Source organism: Kluyveromyces lactis, assembly GCF_000002515.2.
Source record: "Kluyveromyces lactis strain NRRL Y-1140 chromosome A complete sequence".
In the NCBI taxonomy this organism is placed as follows: domain Eukaryota; kingdom Fungi; phylum Ascomycota; class Saccharomycetes; order Saccharomycetales; family Saccharomycetaceae; genus Kluyveromyces; species Kluyveromyces lactis.
This window is the reverse complement of record NC_006037.1, coordinates 618648-638760: the sequence shown is the minus strand read 5'-3', so window position 1 is coordinate 638760 and position 20113 is coordinate 618648. Positions and strand designations below refer to the sequence as shown.

General features: G+C 40.9%; 10 protein-coding genes and 2 non-coding genes across 12 annotated transcripts; 9 read left to right on the top strand and 3 right to left on the bottom strand.

Moving 5' to 3' along the window:
• Nucleotides 1-469: 469 nt before the first annotated feature.
• Nucleotides 470-2215, top strand: STI1 (Hsp90 cochaperone STI1; the record flags this gene model as incomplete). Its single annotated transcript, XM_451313.1, has 1 exon — nt 470-2215. One exon carries the CDS (start codon nt 470-472, stop codon nt 2213-2215), a length of 1746 nt encoding a protein of 581 aa, XP_451313.1.
• Nucleotides 2216-2485: 270 nt separating this feature from the next.
• SAE3 (Sae3p) lies at nt 2486-2837 on the top strand (the record flags this gene model as incomplete). The annotated part of the gene is made up of 2 exons (XM_002999303.1): nt 2486-2595; nt 2675-2837. 2 exons carry the CDS (start codon nt 2486-2488, stop codon nt 2835-2837), a joined length of 273 nt encoding a protein of 90 aa, XP_002999349.1.
• A 471-nt stretch (nt 2838-3308) lies between these two features.
• Nucleotides 3309-5258, top strand: KLLA0_A07040g (arginine--tRNA ligase; the record flags this gene model as incomplete). The annotated part of the gene is made up of 1 exon (XM_451312.1): nt 3309-5258. The coding sequence occupies one exon, from the start codon at nt 3309-3311 to the stop codon at nt 5256-5258; it is 1950 nt and encodes a 649-aa protein (XP_451312.1).
• A 410-nt stretch (nt 5259-5668) lies between these two features.
• On the top strand, nt 5669-6238 carry FCF1 (rRNA-processing protein FCF1; the record flags this gene model as incomplete). The annotated part of the gene is made up of 1 exon (XM_451311.1): nt 5669-6238. One exon carries the CDS (start codon nt 5669-5671, stop codon nt 6236-6238), a length of 570 nt encoding a protein of 189 aa, XP_451311.1.
• A 112-nt stretch (nt 6239-6350) lies between these two features.
• Nucleotides 6351-6962, bottom strand: KLLA0_A06996g (DUF4112 domain-containing protein; the record flags this gene model as incomplete). The annotated part of the gene is made up of 1 exon (XM_451310.1): nt 6351-6962. One exon carries the CDS (start codon nt 6960-6962, stop codon nt 6351-6353), a length of 612 nt encoding a protein of 203 aa, XP_451310.1.
• Nucleotides 6963-7301: 339 nt separating this feature from the next.
• Nucleotides 7302-8189, top strand: YNG2 (histone acetyltransferase YNG2; the record flags this gene model as incomplete). The annotated part of the gene is made up of 1 exon (XM_451309.1): nt 7302-8189. One exon carries the CDS (start codon nt 7302-7304, stop codon nt 8187-8189), a length of 888 nt encoding a protein of 295 aa, XP_451309.1.
• Nucleotides 8190-8437: 248 nt separating this feature from the next.
• Nucleotides 8438-10588, top strand: KLLA0_A06952g (uncharacterized protein; the record flags this gene model as incomplete). The annotated part of the gene is made up of 1 exon (XM_451308.1): nt 8438-10588. The coding sequence occupies one exon, from the start codon at nt 8438-8440 to the stop codon at nt 10586-10588; it is 2151 nt and encodes a 716-aa protein (XP_451308.1).
• A 911-nt stretch (nt 10589-11499) lies between these two features.
• On the top strand, nt 11500-13263 carry KLLA0_A06930g (uncharacterized protein; the record flags this gene model as incomplete). The annotated part of the gene is made up of 1 exon (XM_451307.1): nt 11500-13263. The coding sequence occupies one exon, from the start codon at nt 11500-11502 to the stop codon at nt 13261-13263; it is 1764 nt and encodes a 587-aa protein (XP_451307.1).
• A 302-nt stretch (nt 13264-13565) lies between these two features.
• KLLA0_A06908r lies at nt 13566-13638 on the bottom strand. The gene has a single exon. It is a non-coding gene; the product is annotated as a tRNA-Lys (tRNA).
• Nucleotides 13639-15351: 1713 nt separating this feature from the next.
• On the top strand, nt 15352-17115 carry KLLA0_A06886g (amino acid permease; the record flags this gene model as incomplete). Its single annotated transcript, XM_451306.1, has 1 exon — nt 15352-17115. The coding sequence occupies one exon, from the start codon at nt 15352-15354 to the stop codon at nt 17113-17115; it is 1764 nt and encodes a 587-aa protein (XP_451306.1).
• A 350-nt stretch (nt 17116-17465) lies between these two features.
• On the bottom strand, nt 17466-17538 carry KLLA0_A06864r. The gene has a single exon. It is a non-coding gene; the product is annotated as a tRNA-Lys (tRNA).
• A 404-nt stretch (nt 17539-17942) lies between these two features.
• On the top strand, nt 17943-19913 carry KLLA0_A06842g (LrgB family protein; the record flags this gene model as incomplete). Its single annotated transcript, XM_451305.1, has 1 exon — nt 17943-19913. The coding sequence occupies one exon, from the start codon at nt 17943-17945 to the stop codon at nt 19911-19913; it is 1971 nt and encodes a 656-aa protein (XP_451305.1).
• Between the last annotated feature and the right edge of the window lie 200 nt (nt 19914-20113).

The following is a 20113-nucleotide window of genomic DNA, read 5'->3' as shown; positions in this document are numbered from 1 at the left end:
TAATGACAAAATATAGATAGGAAACAAACAAAAATGTGGTGAAAAGGATACTACCAGGGTTAATGTTCAGCGCTAAATTGAAATTCATACGGTAGTCAATAATTGAAACGAGAAGCAATGAGTAATGAGCACAGAATTTCTCGTTATATGGATATGTCAGGCCTCTGTTTTTGGGTTATACAACATGTGTGTTATCACGAGATCCGGGTAACATCATGTCAAGAACGTTCTCGAAAAAAAATACTGCTCTGCCCTAACAATCTTTGAACAATTGACATCCAACTAATATAAAAAGAGGGAGTTTTGATAAGATCGAATGGTGAATTTGGGCCAATAAGTTCAGATAACGCGTCGAATATCAACCTAGGAACAGTTGCTAATTGTCTAACTGAAACAGTGTTATTCGTTTCGTCTTATTGGTACTAGCGTCAAGAAACAAAGAAAAAAATCTAGGGATTTTACAAACGAGATGAGTGCTGATCAATTCAAACAAGAAGGTAACCAGGCATTTGCCTCCAAGGATTATGCCAAGGCAATTGAATTGTTTACTAAGGCTATTGAAGTTTCAGAACAGCCAAACCATGTTTTGTTCTCTAACCGTTCTGCATGTTACGCTTCTAATAAGGATTTTGTGAAGGCGTTGGACGATGCTAACGAATGTGTAAAGATCAATCCATCGTGGGCTAAAGGTTATAACAGACTAGGTGCTGCGCACTACGGTTTGGGTGACCTGGATGAGGCTGAACAAAGCTATAAGAAGGCTTTGGAGTTGGATAGTGCTAACAAAGCCGCACAAGATGGGTTATCGCAAGTGCAACAAACTCAACAACAAAGAACTGCGCAACCGGATTTGGGTTTAGGAAACATGTTCAAGGACCCAATGATGATTGAAAAGTTGAAGAAGAATCCGAAAACCGCCGAGTTTATGAAAGATCCTCAATTTGTCGCTAAGATTTTACAGTTCCAACAGAATCCACAAGCTATGGGTCAAGAAATGTTGTCCGATCCTAGATTGATGACTGTTCTTGCCGCTTTGATGGGTATCGATTTATCAATGGACCCAAACGAATCCAACTCCATTCCAAAGGAGGAACCAGCGGCCAAGGAAGCTGCCTCAGCGACTAAAAGTGAACCAAAGGCTGAACCAAAGGCTGAACCAAAAGCTGAACCAAAGGTTGAAACTAAAAAGCCTGAACCTGAACCAATGGAAGTTGACGATGATAAATCCAAGGCCGAAGCTGCAAAAGCTGAAGGTAACAAGCTTTACAAACAAAGAAAATTCGATGAAGCTATTGAAAAATACAATGAAGCTTGGGAAACTCATAATGACATCACGTATCTAAACAACCGTGCTGCAGCAGAATATGAAAAAGGTGATTACGAGGCAGCCATCGAAACTCTAACAAAGGCTGTGGAACAAGGTAGAGAACTCAGAGCTGATTACAAAGTCATTTCAAAATCTTTCGCTCGTATGGGTAACTCTTACCACAAGCTTGGCGATTTAAAGAAGGCTATCGACTACTATGAAAAATCTCTAACTGAACATCGTACCCCAGATATCTTAACGAAATTAAGAAACACAGAAAAGGAACTCAAGCAAAAGGAAGCAGAATCTTACATGGACCCTGAAAAGGCAGAAGAAGCTAGATTACAAGGTAAGGAATACTTCACTAAGGCTGACTGGCCAAAGGCTGTCGAAGCATACACTGAAATGATCAAAAGAAATCCAAACGATGCCAGAGGTTACTCTAACAGAGCTGCAGCTCTATCTAAGTTGATGTCATTCGCTGACGCCATTAGAGACTGTGACAAAGCCATCGAGAAGGATCCAAACTTTGTCAGAGCATACATTAGAAAGGCCACCGGTCAAATTGCTATCAAAGACTATGCTGGTGCCATCGAAACACTTGATAGTGCAAGAACCAAAGATGCAGAGGTCAACAGTGGTGCAAACACTAGAGAAATTGACCAATTATACATCAAGGCCTCCCAAGCTAGATTCGAACCTGCAAACGCCAATGAAACTCCAGAGGAAGCGTATGCTAGAGCTACCAAGGATCCAGAAGTTGCATCAATTTTACAAGACCCTGTCATGCAATCTATACTCTCACAAGCTCAGCAAAATCCTGCTGCTTTACAGGAACACATGAGAAACCCAGACGTCTTCAAGAAGATTCAAACCTTGATCGCCGCTGGTATAATCAAGACTCGCTAGTTCTACAGACAGTCAGTCATATTACTCGACCTGAAACTTCAACATGAATTAGTATATATACACGCCTATGTTTAGCATTTAATTCTCTTCCAGATATATATCTATACCATTATTCTATCAGCATTGTCTGATGGGCTTTATGTATTAATGCAAATTATGTTTCCATTATTAATTTCTCCATATCATTTTCTGATATTTATCTTCTACAAACAACATTGAAATCTACAGATGAGGAACTATATACACAGAAAAAGGGCAAAGAGTAACATAATGGGCGTTGAGGATCGTTTAAATCGTAAACAGCAGCGACTCGCTGCCCTTAAGGTATCTTACCAGGAATTAGAGAAGAAATTTCAGACGTTGGCTCACGAATTACATATGTATGTTTTACCTTATTCTATATTTCCAAGTTTCGGCGGCTAAATTGCAACGATACTAACCAAAAAAAAATATTAACAGAACTGAGACGCCAGAAAAGATTAACTTGAAACATATTGCTGATCTAAAGCTTTACAATGAGCTCCGTGACACTGGGCTTAGACTAGTTCAGATGGTTGCCGATGAGAAACAGTGTAAGATGAAAGACGTGTTTGAGGAAATCGGTTATGAGATGAAAGATTGATAGTTACCCGGTCTATGTTTTGTTTTCGTTTTTGTTATCATTTTAATGGTAGAAACAGGCGCAGTGTTTTACTAACTGCCTATGAGTAATAGGATTTCATGTTTCATCGCTGTTGGGAGAAATTGGTATAATAATTGTTCCTTGATGATAGTGTGTGAAATCCATTATTTTTTTTTTACTTCTTTCCATTTCGCTAGTTTTTTCCATTCAATAAGATAAAATTTATGATAGTCTCATCAGGTCTTATTGAATCTTTCATTAAAAGTTCATCTTCTGCTATTAGGTAACGAGCATCTAAATTGTGTCAATTTCATTCCATTTTAGACAAAATTTACTTTTGTGCATTTGATAATTGACTTGAAGCCAACAAATTCTTGAAAAGGTACCAGTAGTATTATCCGAACTGAATAGGAAAGATAGACTACAGCACTTTTTACAAGATTTGATACTCCCTGATTTTAAAACTAGTGCATGCTAAGAAGACTCAGCTCACCTGTTTTATCATCAATAATTCGTACCACAAAGCACATTATCTTTTCAGAAAGAACATATACTGCAGCATTATCGTCATACAGATCCCCACATATTAATAATACTAGAATGTCATCAAGTATTGTTTCCCAATTGAAAAAATTGTCTATTGAGGAACCAACTAAGGTTGCCGAATCTCATCCTGATGTTAACGTCGTTGATTTGATGAGAAACTACATCACCCAGGAATTGGCCAAGATTTCTGATGTGCCAGCAGAACAAATCTATCCAGCTTTGGAATGGACCAACACTTTAGAAAGAGGTGATCTTTTGATTCCAGTGCCAAGGTTGGTCAGAAAGAAGGGTATCAACCCAAAGGAAATTGCTGAAGAATGGGCTACTAAGTTCCCATGTGGTGATTATTTGGAAAAAGTTGAGGCTAACGGTCCATTTGTGCAATTCTTCTTCAAGCCAGAATTCTTATTCAAGATTGTTCTACCAGATATCTTGACCAGAAAGGAAAAGTATGGTTCCTCTCCACTCGGTGGTAACAAGAAGATTCTTATTGAATTCTCTTCTCCAAACATTGCCAAGCCATTCCATGCTGGTCATTTGAGATCCACCATTATCGGTGGTTTCTTGTCTAACTTGTACGAACAACTTGGTTGGGATGTCACTAGAATAAATTACTTGGGTGATTGGGGTAAACAATTTGGTGTCTTGGCCGTTGGTTTCGAAAGATATGGTGATGAAGAAGCCTTGAGAAACGATCCAATTAACCATTTGTTCGAAGTGTACGTCCGTATCAACAAGGATATCGAAAATGAGGGTGACACCTTATCAGAAGAAGAATCCACTGATGGTAAGGCCCGTAGTTATTTCAAGAAGATGGAAGATGGTGATCCAGAAGCTTTGAAGATATGGAAAAGATTCCGTGAGTTATCCATTGAAAAATACATCAAAACCTATGCTCGTTTGAACATCAAGTACGATGTGTACTCTGGTGAATCTCAAGTTTCCAAAGAACAAATGGACAAGGCAATGAGGATGTTTGAGGATAAGAATTTGACCCATGAGGATAGAGGTGCAACTTTGATCGATTTGACCAAATTTAACAAAAAGTTGGGTAAGACCATCGTCCAAAAATCTGATGGTACCACACTATATTTAACCCGTGACGTTGGTGCTGCTATGGATCGTTACGAGAAATATCACTTTGACCAGATGATCTACGTGATTGCCTGTCAACAAGATTTGCATGTAGCTCAATTCTTCGAAATTCTAAAGCAATTGGGTTTCGAATGGGCCAACAGACTACAACACGTTAACTTCGGTATGGTCCAAGGTATGTCTACTAGAAAGGGTACCGTTGTATTCTTAGACAACATCTTGGAAGAAACCAAGGAAAAGATGCATGAAGTGATGAGAAAGAACGAAACTAAGTATGCTCAAATTGAAAACCCAGACGAAGTCGCCGATTTGGTTGGTATCTCTGCTGTCATGATCCAAGATATGCAAGCCAAGCGTATCAACAACTACGAATTCAAATGGGAAAGAATGACCTCTTTCGAAGGTGACACTGGTCCATACTTGCAATACGCTCACTCCAGATTGAGATCGGTGGAAAGAAACGCTTCCGACATTACCCCAGACCAATGGGTCTCTGCAGACTTCTCTCTACTCCACGAACCAGCTGCCGTGATCTTGGTCCGTTTATTAGCACAATACCCAGACGTATTGAGAAACGCTATCAAGACTCACGAACCATCTACTGTCGTCACATACTTGTTCAAGCTAACCCATCAAGTGTCTTCCTGTTATGACGTCTTATGGGTCGCTGGTCAAACTCCAGAACTAGCTGCCGCCCGTTTAGCTCTATACGGCGCTGCTAGACAAGTCCTAAATAACGGTATGCGTCTATTGGGTCTAACCCCTGTTGATAGAATGTGATGTGTATAACTGATTTTCCTTCCTAATCCGTTCGATATATACTTTAAGTAAACTACTTTAATAAACTGAGAAAGATCCAATGTTTCTATATATCTGGTAAACATCGAGCAACTATCAAACAGTACTCACTTGCCTTGTCTAATCTCATACCACCATACTCCATCCGATGTAGCAGATTGTGTTTCCCTTTCTTTTTGTCTTATGCTGGTCAGATGCACAGTGCTTCACTGAAAATTTTCAAAAAACCTTTAGTATTATTCTTTCACGTTTTAATAATATGAACAAGCGACGAGATGAGATGAAATGAGATGAGATGAGATGAGGCAGATGCAAACAGGAATACATACTTCCGTACCTCGCTAGATATTATTCTGATATCGGTATTAGGGAGAGTAATATTAGTGTGTGTCATGGGTAAGGCTAAGAAGACCAGAAAGTTTGCGCTTGTGAAGCGGACATTGAATGCAAAGAAGGATTCAAGACTCAAATCGAACCAGGCAAAAGAGGTTAAGAAAGATGATCCTGAGTTGACTAAAAACATTCCACAAGTATCCAGTGCATTGTTCTTCCAATATAATGAAGCTATCAAGCCTCCATATCAGGTACTCATCGATACAAATTTCATCAATTTCTCTATTCAAAAGAAGATTGACATAGTGAAAGGTATGATGGATTGTCTTTTGGCCAAGTGTAACATATTGATAACAGACTGTGTGATGGCTGAATTAGAGAAGTTGGGTCCCAAGTATCGTATAGCGTTGAAGCTAGCTCGTGATCCGCGAATCAAGAGGCTAAGTTGTTCGCATAAGGGTACTTATGCGGATGACTGTATTGTTCATAGAGTGTTGCAGCACAAGTGTTACATTGTTGCCACGAACGATGCTGGTTTAAAGCAGAGAGTGAGGAAAGTGCCGGGGATCCCATTGATGAGTGTTGGAGGACACTCCTATGTGATTGAGAAGCTACCGGGTGTGTTCTAGGATAATATAAAACTGGGATTTAGCATTATACATAGCGGTATGAGTATGTATATATATATATAACTTTTCTTAACAGGATAATAATTGTACATTAGCACAAACGGCTTCTCGCTTATGTCTGTTTCAAGCCTTTTACCAAGTCTGGGTCCCTTCCTGGGGAGACAGAACCTAATTCTACAGGAGATGCGGCAATGGTTTCACCACCGTATTTCTTTCTCAAGTATTGTTCCAATGCAAGTGTGTTCCTGGAATTTGCCTTATAAGCAATCCCAACGATATCACCAACAATGGGAATCAACCCTAATAGGAAATCGATACAGATGTTCCCCAAGAGCTCTGCCTGCAAGGGCACAGGCAAACCACCTTGAATCTTCTGTGCTTCATGGAACACTGTCCATGACAAGTACAAACATATTAGGTCACCGACCACTGGCAAAAGTCCAATGATACCGAGCCATCCAACTCTCATCCCAAATATCTTAAACATCATATCAAGCCTGTAAGCTCTTTTCCTAACCCGTTGCAACACTGTTCTGTCATTTAATGGGACATAATCTGGAATTGCTTTCTTTAGCTTCTTATGCACAACTTGGCTATTTCCAGTCCAAAACGACTTCTTCACAAAAGTAACTTCCTCATAGTACGGATCCTCACCCTCACCAATCTTAATGTCGCCAAATATCTTGTTGGAAATCTTGCGTAGAATAAATGAATAGAACACCATGGTTTAGATTCAAGGTAAAGTTAACAAAAGAAACTGTCGTCGCCTATAATCGTGGTAAATTCGGTCTTTAACAGAGTTCAAATAAGCTCATATGCCAGGACTAGCTTTTCTGAATAATAAATACTCCCAAAAACTAATGGAAACATGTTTGTGAAGTACCAAACCATGTCCCTTTATCATGACTTTTTCTATTTCAAAGCCTTTAAAGCCAGGGAAAGCTTTAAAGCAATCTGGCAAACAATTTTCCATTGAAATAGCAAAGATACGTATGTAAGAGAAGAAGCTGTACAAAGAACGCTAGGCAGGCGCAGTTAGCATTTTGGAAGGCTGTATGGAAGAATGAGTAGCATTAACGAACGACCACAGGACCCTTCGAGTGCGTTGGAGCAAGCTACACAGGATGTTGCGAACTTGAAATCAGAGTTCCATCATATCATGGATGAAATGCAGGTAGCAGATAAAACCCTGGTGAGCTCAAGAGAGCAGTACCTACGGGAGGATTACGTGCTTCATAAACTTGTGAAACAGCATGGTTCGTTGACCAAGGACCCTAAAGAGGGATCCATTACTGAGACGGTAGAAAAAGAGATGAAGCGATGCGGCGATTTGCAACAACAGAAATGCATATTAGCCAATACAGCATTGTATCTAGTAACGAAACATTTGAGCAAGATCAAGGCCAACATCGAGTCACTTGAGGAAGATGGGTTACTTGCACCCTTGGATGATGAGCTTTCGGATAAGAAGGCTGGATCTGTTGATTTAGGAGCTGGAATCGCTGGCCTTGGTAACGGAACGGCTGGATCAGGTTCCAGTTCTGGTAGGAAACGGCCAGCCTCTTCATCATCAGCGAACGGGAAAGGACAGAAGAGAAAACAGCAGAAGAAAGAGAGATCTAGGTCTCATCAGCGTGCAGGAACAGTGTCTCGTGACGTGAGTCCTAACGCTGGTATCGGTAGAGATCCGACTTTCGATGCTTTGGCATATAACGATGATTTGTTCAAGATGAACCAAGGCGGCGAAGAAGACGACAAGCAGTTGTACTGTTTCTGCCAAAGAGTATCATACGGTGAGATGGTGGCGTGCGATGGTCCAAACTGTAAATACGAATGGTTCCATTACAGTTGTGTCAACTTAACGGAACCTCCAAAGGGTCAGTGGTATTGTCCAGAATGTCGACTGGAAATTGCTAATCAGAAACTAAATAAGAAGAAGAAGAAGCAATGATCAACGAAGGTTGGTATGACCCATTCATGGTCTTCACATTTCTTCACTCCTGCCGCTCGTATATATATATATATATCCTCATATGTAAATATTTTCAATTCTATCATGTAATGTATTATTATAATTAGCATTTATTCGATTCTTATTCTATATTCGACTTTGACATCTTGTGCTCTTTGTGAAGAGATGCAGAAAAACAGGCGAAAGCTATCGAAATAGTGGTCTCTGAAAGCGCACCAATAGGCAACATGGCTACACTATTTGGAAAGACGTTGTCTCAGGTTCATCCGAAGCTTCGAACAAATGGTATTGGTATTGCAACTAACCATAGACGCATTTCGCTAGGGTTCGATTTAGTGAGCAGAGACAAGAAGAATCCGTTATTACGGAAGTATTTAAGGAAACGCAGACATCGTGGGTTGAGGCGAGGGTTGCATCCAGATGAGCAAGGTAGTTATCACACTTTGGATGAGGATTTTGGAAGCAGTGTTAGAGAACCGTCTGTTTACGACGATTTAGACGAAGTTTTGGAAGATATAGATGAGTACGATGAGGACGGAGAACCCTTAAGTCGGACGGTGTCATTGCCCTCGAGGGTATCAGAACCAAGCAACGTATCACAACAAAATCTTGATTGGCTCTTAGAGGAGCACGAGAGAAGGTTCTCATCATCGCAGAACAGTGAGAACGACGAAGATGAGGACCTTGAGAATGGGACCTCAGAACAAGCGGATGTAATAGCATATGACGACTTTATGCACCGGGTCAGACAGCAATTGCAACAAGACTTCCATGATAGAGCATATGCAGGTGGTGCTGGCGGTAGTGGTGCAGGCGGTCCCAACAGGAGACGTGGGTCGCTAATATCAGTAACTAGTCGAGGTTCAGTACCGCAGGTATTTCAAGATGTGGGCAGCATGAAAGAAGAAGATTTAAGCCATGCTAAAGTAACCGCAAATAGTGAACTCAAAGTGTTGGCATCGTATTCAATCCCATTGATTTTCACTTTCTTATTGGAACAGATGTTCCCCGTGGTATGCTCGTTAACGGTGGGTCATTTGGGGAGGACAGAATTGGCAGCGGTCTCTTTGGCTTCAATGACCACAAACATTACGTATGCTATCTTTGAAGGTATAGCCACGAGTTTGGATACACTATGTCCATTAGCCTACGGATCTGGGAATTATTACAGTGTTGGTGTTCACATGCAGCGCTGTATCATGTTTTCATTTACAGTATTCATACCGTTCGGATTTATATGGTGGTGGTCTGAAACATTGTTGACCTTAGTAATGCCGCATGAACCAGAATTAATCCATATGACCGCGAAATTCCTTCGAGTCAGTATACTCGGTGCTCCGGCCTACATCATATTCGAAAGTTTAAAGCGGTTCTTACAAGCACAAGGTATCTTTGATGCAGGGATCTACGTTTTAATGATATGTGCTCCTTGGAACATGTTTGTTAGTTACACTTTGGTGTGGAATGAAAGAATAGGTATGGGATTTATCGGAGCACCTATTGCTGTTGTACTCAATTTTTGGACTATGGTCACCTTGCTATCGTTATATGCTATATACGTGGACGGATACAAATGTTGGGGTGGGTTTAACTCCAAGAGTTTAAAACATTGGAAAGCTTTGTCAGAACTTGCTGTTCCCGGTATCGTGATGTTAGAAGCAGAAGATCTATCCTATGAGATTTTAACCCTATTCAGTTCTTATTTTGGTACTCCATACTTGGCCGCCCAATCCGCTGTTTCCACCACGGCAGCGTTATTGTACATGATCCCATTCTCTGTCGGTATCTCATCAAGTACACGAATTGGAAATTTCATTGGATGTAGAAGACCCAACTGTGCCAAATTGAGTGCTGAACTCGGTATAGGGTCTAGTTTATTCGTTGGACTGCTAAACTGTTTGATAATCAACGTGGACAAGAGGAGCATAGCAAATATCTATACAAAGGACGAAGAAGTCATCCAGTTAATGTGTCAACTGTTACCGTTGGTCGGTATAGTGGAGATATTCGACTCTTTGAATGCGATCAGTGGATCATGTTTACGTGGTCTTGGACTACAGTACATCGGAAGCATAGTGAACCTTGTTGTGTACCATCTGGTAGCCATCCCATTGGGAATTTTCTTGGCATGGTACATGGACATGAAATTGAATGGGCTATGGATCGGTATCGGTGTTGGAATGTTAATTATAGGATTAGTGCAAAGTTATTACGTGATTTTTGCAGACTGGAACGACGTCATGGAAAGAGCAGAGAAGAGACGGGATCATGATCGGGATGCAGACTCAGATACAGATTCGCTAGAATCTGTATCCTCAGTAGAAGCTTATTCAGACTCAGAATCAGACTCAGAATCCAGTCCACTGCTATTACGCTAGGGTACTATCAGTGAGTAAAAGAGAAAAAATGGAAAAGAATACCTCACGTGAAATTCACGTGTACTGGTCAAATCTTCCGAATTTTAGCAACCGTTATTTTGGCCACAAAAACGACAGATAAGCTTTTTGCCCCTCGAACACATATCTTTTATTACCTCGCAGTCAATGCCGTAGAAACATGCTTGGTTTATCTTAGATAATAATTTTGGCTGCCATAAAGATGAAAGAAGATATGTCTAACTGGATTTCACATCATCTCTCAGATCACTGCAATGCTTTTTTTTCCTGCGAATGATACTGACTGAGTATATCGAAAACCTTTCGTCCCCCAGCATTCGAATATATCAGATTGATCGAATTATAATGGCGAAACGTGTAATATGGTATCTGCATGTTATCTGTTCTTCGTAATCTAAGGAATGAATCAGTAGACAGGCACAGAAAACGGCTGCAAAAAACCTAAGGAACGGCCACAATTATTGAAATGAAATTAAACCTTAGATGTCTATCGGCTAAAATGAGTGACATAATGCCTTTGATTTAAGTTTAAGGCTAGGTTCAGTGTTCATGGTGGTCCAGTCCACTGGATGAAGGGTCAGTTTCAGCTCACTGGAATGACCGTTTTGCAACACAATATGCCGTAGAATAGTTCGTTTCACTCCAGAGTTGATAGGGAGAACGAATTCTGGGCGGTCTTGACTTTTGCATTGATTAGTTGTTAACTGATAGTGTCTGATCTTTAGATCAGATACATATTGAGATCTTTTTGGAGCCCCCTTTATTGGAATCTTATATATAAGGGGTGATTATTCATTGATTTTCGAATAGCTGACCTAGAAAGTAGGTGCAATATTGTTGATAGTCGGCCTACTATCAGGCTCCAAGCAATAACGAAGTAAGTAATTTCTATCATGACTGAAGAGAAAAAATTGGATTACTCCATTGTTCAAGAAACTCAATTGGAACCTGGCGAGTTCGATGAACTAAACAGCTATGTTTCGCAATCCGATACTTCCCGAGTCGGGGGTACCAGATGGGAACGGTTCAAAGATTCTTTCAGGGAAGCTGAAACCGTGGACTTGGATCCAAGTCTAACACCTGCTGAGAAGATGGCCATTCTTACAGCTAATGCCCCTTTGAAAAGAACTTTGAAATCAAGACATTTGCAAATGATTGGTATAGGTGGTGCCATTGGTACCGGTCTTTTCGTTGGTTCTGGTAAGTCCTTGGCTACTGCTGGTCCTGCAGGTATCTTGATCGGTTGGGCTCTTACCGGTACTATGATTTACTGTATGGTTATGGCCATGGGTGAGTTAGCTGTTACCTTCCCTGTTGCAGGTGGGTATACAACTTATGCATCGAGATTTGTCGATGAATCTTTTGGTTTTGCGTTTAACACTGTATACGCAATGGGTTGGTTAATTACACTACCTCTAGAAATAGTGGCTGCTTCTATTACGGTGAATTACTGGGGCACTCCAGCTAAATATAGGGATGCGTTCGTCGCCTTGTTTTATGTGGTGATTGTCGGTATCAATTTATTTGGTGTCAAGGGTTACGGTGAAGCTGAATTTATCTTTTCCTTTATCAAAGTTATTGCCGTCATCGGGTTCATTATCCTTGGTGTCATCCTTGTCTGCGGTGGCGGTCCACAAGGTGGTTACATCGGTGGTAGGCTATGGCATAACCCAGGTGCCTTTGCCAATGGGTTCAAGGGTGTCTGTTCCGTGTTCGTTACTGCTGCATTCTCCTTTGCTGGTTCTGAATTGGTCGGTTTGGCCGCTGCTGAAACTGCAAACCCAAGAAAATCCATACCAAGCGCCGCTAAGCAAGTGTTCTGGAGAATTACTCTTTTCTATATCCTTGCCTTGTTGATGGTCGGCCTATTGGTTCCATACACCAGTGATAGATTGATTGGACAAAGTTCTGTCGATGCTGCTGCATCCCCATTCGTTATTTCCATTCAAAATGCCGGTATTAAAGGTTTACCTTCTGTGATCAACGTTGTTATCTTGATTGCTGTTCTATCTGTTGGTAATTGCGCTGTCTTTGGTTGTTCAAGATCAATGGCTGCATTGGCTAACCAAGGTTCTTTACCAAAGATTTTTGGTTACATTGACAGAACCGGTAGACCATTGGTCGGTATTGTGGTGACTTGCGTCTTTGGTTTGCTATCCTTCATTGCTGCATCTCCAAAGGAAGGTGAAGTATTCGACTGGTTATTGGCGTTGTCTGGTTTGTCCTCTTTGTTTACATGGGGTGGTATTTTGCTTTGTCACATCAGAGTTAGAAGAGCTTTGGCTGCACAAAACAGAACCACTGCTGAACTCAGTTTCACTGCACCAACTGATGTATGGGGTTCCGTGTACAGCTTGATCCTAATTATATTAATTTTAATAGCCCAATTCTGGATCGCTTTGTTCCCAATTGGTGGTAAACCGAGTGCTGCAGCATTCTTCGAAGCTTACTTATCTTTCCCAATTTACATCGTATTCTACATCGGTCATAAGATCTGGAAGAAAAACTGGAAGTTGTTCATCAAAGCTTCGGATATTGATATTGATTCTGGTAGAAGAGAAACTGACATCGAAGCTTTGAAGCAAGAAATTGCCGAAGAAAAGGCTTTTATCGCTTCCAAACCATTCTACTACAGAATGTACAAGTTCTGGTGTTGAATACCAGTATTAACGAATGCTAATCGAGAAGGGCTGAGCCCCGATCTATTACGCTGGAATGGTTACCTAAAACCTTTGATCTTACATTCTTTCACTGTTGTGAGAAATAGGAACATTGCCTGACTTTTTGTATAAAATCTACAGATATCTATCAGCTTTACATACACAAATCTTATGATAAATAAACGTTCATCAGATATTCAATATTCAAATAACCCTTCAGTCAGTGTGCATTGGTTAGAACTTGCCAGTATTACAGGCAGTTGGGAAGATCAGAAAAAGGAAAAATGGAAAAAAAAGAAAGCCCTGCGGGGGGCTCGAACCCCCAACCTTGTGATTAAGAGTCACACGCGCTACCGATTGCGCCAGCAAGGCCTAATTTCTTGAAAAACGCACTTTCTCTTCAATCTCATCTGCTCCACAAAGTCATCTTATTCCCTCACCTTCCCTAAAACCCATGTTCCGATGGTAGTTTTCATACGGTCGAGCCTTTAATCAACTGAATATGTTCAACCCTAGCGTTATAATGCAGACGGTATCCAGATGCATGGTGATAGCTAAACTAACTGAGAGTATCATAGCCGACGTACTGATTTCTCGTTATCCTCTGTGTATAATGCCAAGCATCATTCAACATAATATATGCATATTCAAATCACGTGATCTGATAGATAACCTTTGATCTGATATTTCTCAAACAACAGAACATCATCGTCAAAGGTTACTTGAACATATACATAGATATCACAGATACATTACCCTCTCCCGTTGCCTACTTCCCTCGCATAACTTCAAGCATACACTGGATAACCGAAGTATCATTACAGAGGCTGCAATTATCCTGATCGGCTGAAAGAGAAACGCCCTTCGGCGATTAATACATCAAGAGTGTCATTGTACTGGGCCTTTCCATGTATCCAAACTAAAGAGTGGCAATGGTAGTGAAATAACACATTTCGTCAAAACCACAACGCTATCGTGCGAATCCGTGTGAGATTTATCATCAGGATCAAATTCCCCGCCGCTTCAAGGTTGGAGTATCAATTGCAGAACTGATCTAATCCACTGTAATTGAGAATGCATTCTAGTTGAGAGAGTTCTATAAGGTCACGTGTTCACAAAAGTGTATGGGTGTTACCGGCAAAGACATACGGCAACTCCTTCCCGTTTATTCTTGCCACAAAAACGAATCTGGAAGAAAAAAAGAAACTCTCGCCAGTGCCTTCCGTACATGTACGCACCCACGCACCACCGCCAAACACAGATAAACATTTTCCCCATCGAAGGCATCTTCGCTCGAGTCACACAGTAACCGCCGCAGAACACAGAAAACACTAGTTTTTAACCGGCCTCTGGGCAAAAGAAGATTAAATTAATTCCAGCGGCCGCTGCGGCCGCTGCGTCCGTTTCTGAGACTTTTGGTGCCATTTTTCACTGTAACTAAGACTGTTTTGTTTGTTTGTTTCTTTCTTACTTTAATCTTAGATTAGGGACAGAGCTGATAGCAACCTTTCAGTATATGCATAAATCACATCTCATTACGATCACGATGATTCCATCCGTCAGAAAGGCTCGAAACAATGAATGTTTAGGGACGAATGTTTTTCGATATCAGTAGTCAGTATCAGTTGAAGATACTGGAGTAATGTGGGAAAGTGGAGCAGTGGGATGGCAGATCTTACTGTCTTTATGGCAACATAAGTTATTATCTATGATGTGGTCTGGATGACAGAGTTTTTTGCTTCAGGTTCTGTCCTAGGTTTGAATCAGTTTACACAGTGCAAAGGGTTTTTGACGGTTCGCCGAAGAGGCACCTTGACAAGATAATCTACCGTAGTCAGTCCATTCCGCTACAAGGTTCAAAGGGAAAAAGAATGATAAGCGATAATCGTTTATCCGTTGTGTTGATCAACTGATAGTGTGTCTGATCTATCGATCAGCGACAACATATACTGGAATCTTGTGATGATAATGTTATAAATAAGGGTCCTGATTCATTAGATTTTTGTCGCTTCCTGTTAAGTATTAGTCGAAGGTTCTTTAGTGTGCAAATAGTACACCAAGCAAACACCAAAGTAAAATTCTACCATGAGTCAAGAGAAGAAGTTAGATTACTCCATTGACCAGGAGACTCAACTGGAATCTGGTGAATTCCACGAACAAAACAGCTATGTTTCGCAATCTGATGCTTCTCCAGTCGAGGGTACCAGGTGGGAACGGTTCAGGGACTCGTTCAAGCGAGCTGATACTCAGGATTTGGATCCTAATTTAACGGACGCCGAGAAAATGGCCATTCTTACAGCTAATGCGCCTTTGAAAAGAACTTTGAAATCAAGACATTTGCAGATGATTGCCATCGGTGGTGCTATTGGTACCGGTCTTTTCGTTGGTTCTGGTAAGGCATTGGCTACTGCCGGTCCTGCAGGTATCTTGATCGGTTGGGCTCTTACCGGTACTATGATTTACTGTATGGTTATGGCCATGGGTGAGTTAGCTGTCACTTTCCCTATCGCTGGTGGGTTCACCACTTATGCATCCAGATTTGTCGATGAATCCTTCGGTTTCGCTTTTAACACTATTTATATGTTGCAATGGTTAGTTGTGCTTCCCTTGGAAATTGTTGCTGCTTCTATTACGGTGAATTACTGGGGTACTCCAGATAAATATAGAGATGGGTTTGTTGCGTTGTTTTATGTGGTGATTGTCGCTATCAATTTCTTTGGTGTTAAGGGTTACGGTGAAGCTGAATTTATCTTTTCCTTCATCAAAGTTATCACTGTCATTGGATATATCATTCTTGGTGTCATTCTTGTATGTGGTGGTGGCCCACAAGGTGGTTACATCGGTGGTAGGCTATGGCATAACCCAGGTGCCTTTGCTAATGGGTTCAAGGGTGTCTGTTCCGTGTTCGTTACTGCTGCATTCTCCTTTGCTGGTTCTGAATTGGTCGGTTTGGCCGCAGCCGAAACTGCAAACCCAAGAAAGTCCTTACCAAGTGCCGCTAAGCAAGTGTTCTGGAGAATTACTCTTTTCTATATCCTTGCCTTGTTGATGGTCGGTCTATTGGTCCCATACACCAGTGATAGATTGATTGGACAAAGTTCTGTCGATGCTGCTGCATCCCCATTCGTTATTTCCATTCAAAATGCCGGTATTAAAGGTTTACCTTCTGTGATCAACGTTGTTATCTTGATTGCTGTTCTATCTGTTGGTAACTCTGCTGTTTTTGCTTGCTCAAGATCCATGGCTGCATTGGCTAACCAAGGTTCTTTACCAAAGATTTTTGGTTACATTGACAGAACCGGTAGACCATTGGTCGGTATTATTGTCACTTGTGTCTTTGGTTTGTTATCCTTCATTGCTGCATCTCCAAAGGAAGGTGAAGTATTCGACTGGTTATTGGCGTTGTCTGGTTTGTCCTCTTTGTTTACATGGGGTGGTATCATGCTTTGTCACATCAGAGTTAGAAGAGCTTTGGCCGCACAAAACAGAACCACTGCTGAACTCAGTTTCACCGCACCAACTGGTGTATGGGGTTCCGTATACGGTTTCGTATTGATTATTTTGATCTTGATGGCCCAATTCTGGATCGCTTTGTTCCCAATTGGTGATAAACCAAGTGCATCTGCCTTCTTCGAAGCTTACCTATCGTTCCCAATCTTGATTGCGTTCTACATCGGTCACAAGATCTGGAAGAAAAACTGGAAGTTGTTTATCAGAGCCAAGAATATTGATATCGATACTGGTAGAAGAGAAACTGACATCGAAGCTTTGAAACAAGAAATTGCCGAAGAAAAGGCTTTTATCGCTTCCAAACCATTCTACTACAGAATGTACAAGTTCTGGTGTTGAATACCAGTATTAACGAATGCTAATTGGGAAGGGCTGAGCCCTTATCAATTATTACGCTGAACTGATTTTCTGAACCTTTGATCTTTCGTTCTTCCACTCTCAGAAAGAGAATGGAACGGGACCATTCCCTTATGTATACTAAATATAATATCTAAGGATATCTAGTAGCGTTAGAAAATAAAAAAATAATTGAAAATAGAAGAACTGGTGAATGGAGTTCGTGATGAACTAAACCTGAGTGTTAAGAATTAGTTATTGGATATTATTGCTGGCAGTTTAAAAAAAAACTGGGCTTACCAGTATTACAGGCAGTTGGGAAGATCAGAAAAAGAGAAAATGGGAAAAAAGAAAGCCCTGCGGGGGGCTCGAACCCCCAACCTTGTGATTAAGAGTCACACGCGCTACCGATTGCGCCAGCAAGGCCTAATTTCTTGAGAAACGAGCAACGTCAGGGTAGCTCATTTGCTTATCAAAGTCATGTGATTTGTATCTTTTTTTTTCTCTCCCATTCAACCGCACAACAGCCAAGCCCATCCTGGGATGGCACAATCTTATCAGTTTTTGTCCGGTAGTGCCATCTCATCAAACGTTTTATAGGATTATTACTCACTGAAATATCAACATTAAGCAAATTTTAAGGTTCATATATATCCCTCTCTAGTTGCTTACTCTGACCTGCATTCTTTCAAACATGCACTGAACAACCAAGAACGGTATTATTATTTTTACAAGGTTACTGTTCAGTTATTATCATCATTTCAGTTGAAGGAAAGCGCTAATTGGGATAACTAATATACCAGGAGATTCTCACAACTTCAGAAGCCAAGATGACGGTAAGAAGTATTGCCGTGAGGCATACCGGATCATTCGTTGATTTTTTGCATATTTATAAGTACAGTTTGTTGAAACAGTACGTTTTCGTTCCAATCGGTGTGATATTGATCATGATGATCTTATATGGAGTTAATATATTAATTAAAGATGTGATAGGGATCAAATTTCCTGCATCAGTTGCTGTAATGTTGGTAAATTTCTGTTTCTTATGTGTTTTATCTATGATTAATGAGAACTTAACTCAGAAGATTGTTGGTGTCATCGATGTTCCTTTAAGTTGGGCTTTGAGATGGATGAATTTATTCTTTACACCAGCGTTTGTCACTTTACCTTTGAGTCCCTGGATATCTTTTAGAGAAGCTATGTTAATAGCTGCCTCGTTCGTGTTCATGTACATAATCACCGGGTTTTGTTTGGCATACGTAACTATATTTGGTCAAAAGCTGTTTGCACTGGCTACTGGCCACCTTGGTAGGTCGAATGGAAGGAAACGGACTTCTTTACTCGGCAGTAAAGAGGATATTCTTCGTGATGCTGAGAATGGATACAGTTCTGCGGATGAAGATGCTACTGAAGAAGAAAGTACACTGGACATAAACGAAGACGATGATGATATTCATAGTTTTGCTGACATTTTCTCGGATCCTGATGTTGAAGATTTCCAATTAGTCAACGTTGCTTCAAATAGTGGGTTCCCATTGCAAAGAACTCGTACAAATCTTACTCATCATTTGGCAATGGGTGATACTGCTAATTTAGATGCTGACATTCTAAGAGGTAGTGAAATTGGACTTCCTAACGACAAGGGATTAGGGATCACTCAAAATGTGCAGGACATTTATGACGAGGATAACACTCATGGATCTGACTCAACTGCTGAAACAAATCAGTTGTTATTACAGCCTGCTCTGATACATTCTCGTAATAATGCAGCCATGGTTCCAATGGCATCGAAACGTTTCTGTGGATCTACCTCTCATGATCAATTTTCTGATAGAAATAGAGAGGTAGAGTGTGAAAGAGCCATCACCAGGCAGTTCTCTCACAGAATGGAACATCTTTTCACCGTAAACATGTGGCACGATCACTTGCATCATGTTCTATACGGATTGGGGTTTTTCGCAACTATATTCACATACTATTTTTCATGGTACATCATGCCTTTCCAACTATTTACCGCCATTTGCATGTTCTTCATCGTCACCGATGCACCATTATTGCCAAATCCTAAGTATAAGAAATTCTTGCATCCTGTTATTTGTTCAGTGGCTCTATTCTGGATCGTTGAATTGATCTCATCACTCATTAAACATCGCCAAATCAAATATTTCCTCTCGGATCTTCGTGAATACAAGGTTGGTACAACATACTTAACATTATTCACAAATACTAGTGTATCAGGTCCAAACAAGAACTGGCCTGGCGCCGGTGATATTTTTTCCTCCTGTATGGACGTCTCTATTGTCGCATTATCGATGCCCATGTACACTTACAGAAGCGATCTAAAGAAACATTTTGTCGTGCTTCTTATCCCAACCATCTCTTTATGTGCTGCCACTCTAATGTTAAATCCCTTTATATGCTACAACATCGGTATCAGCTCATATAACTCCATTGGATTCATTGGAAGAAGCATCACTTTAGCCTTGGGGATGCCCGTCATCGAAAATTTCGAAGGATCCGTTACCGTAATGGCTGTCATTACAGTGCTAAGTGGTATCGTAGGTGCACTATCCGGAGGTCCCATGCTTGACTTCTTCAGAGTACCTCGCGATGATTTCGTCACCAGAGGCCTAACTCTAGGCTGTAACTGCGGTGCCATCGCCACCAGCTACCTCTTAACAGTAGATAGAAGAGCTGCTGCTATCAGCTCCCTTTCCTTCGTCTTATACGGTGCAATAATGGTTATCCTAAGTTCGATAGGGCCCATAAAAGACTTCGTGCATCAGATCGTATCGCTATAACCAAATGATCCAACTACTGATAGCCCACTTTACACAATTCTCTCACATATACAACACATATACACATATTCAATATTCCCACAAGCATTCCTTCTCAACTCATACGAGCTTTGTTCAGCCACTGCCCAGCCCCTGGGCCCCTCGCTGACGCATGGAAGAACCCTTTCCTTTTCCTTTTCCCTGATCTATAAATTGCAGCC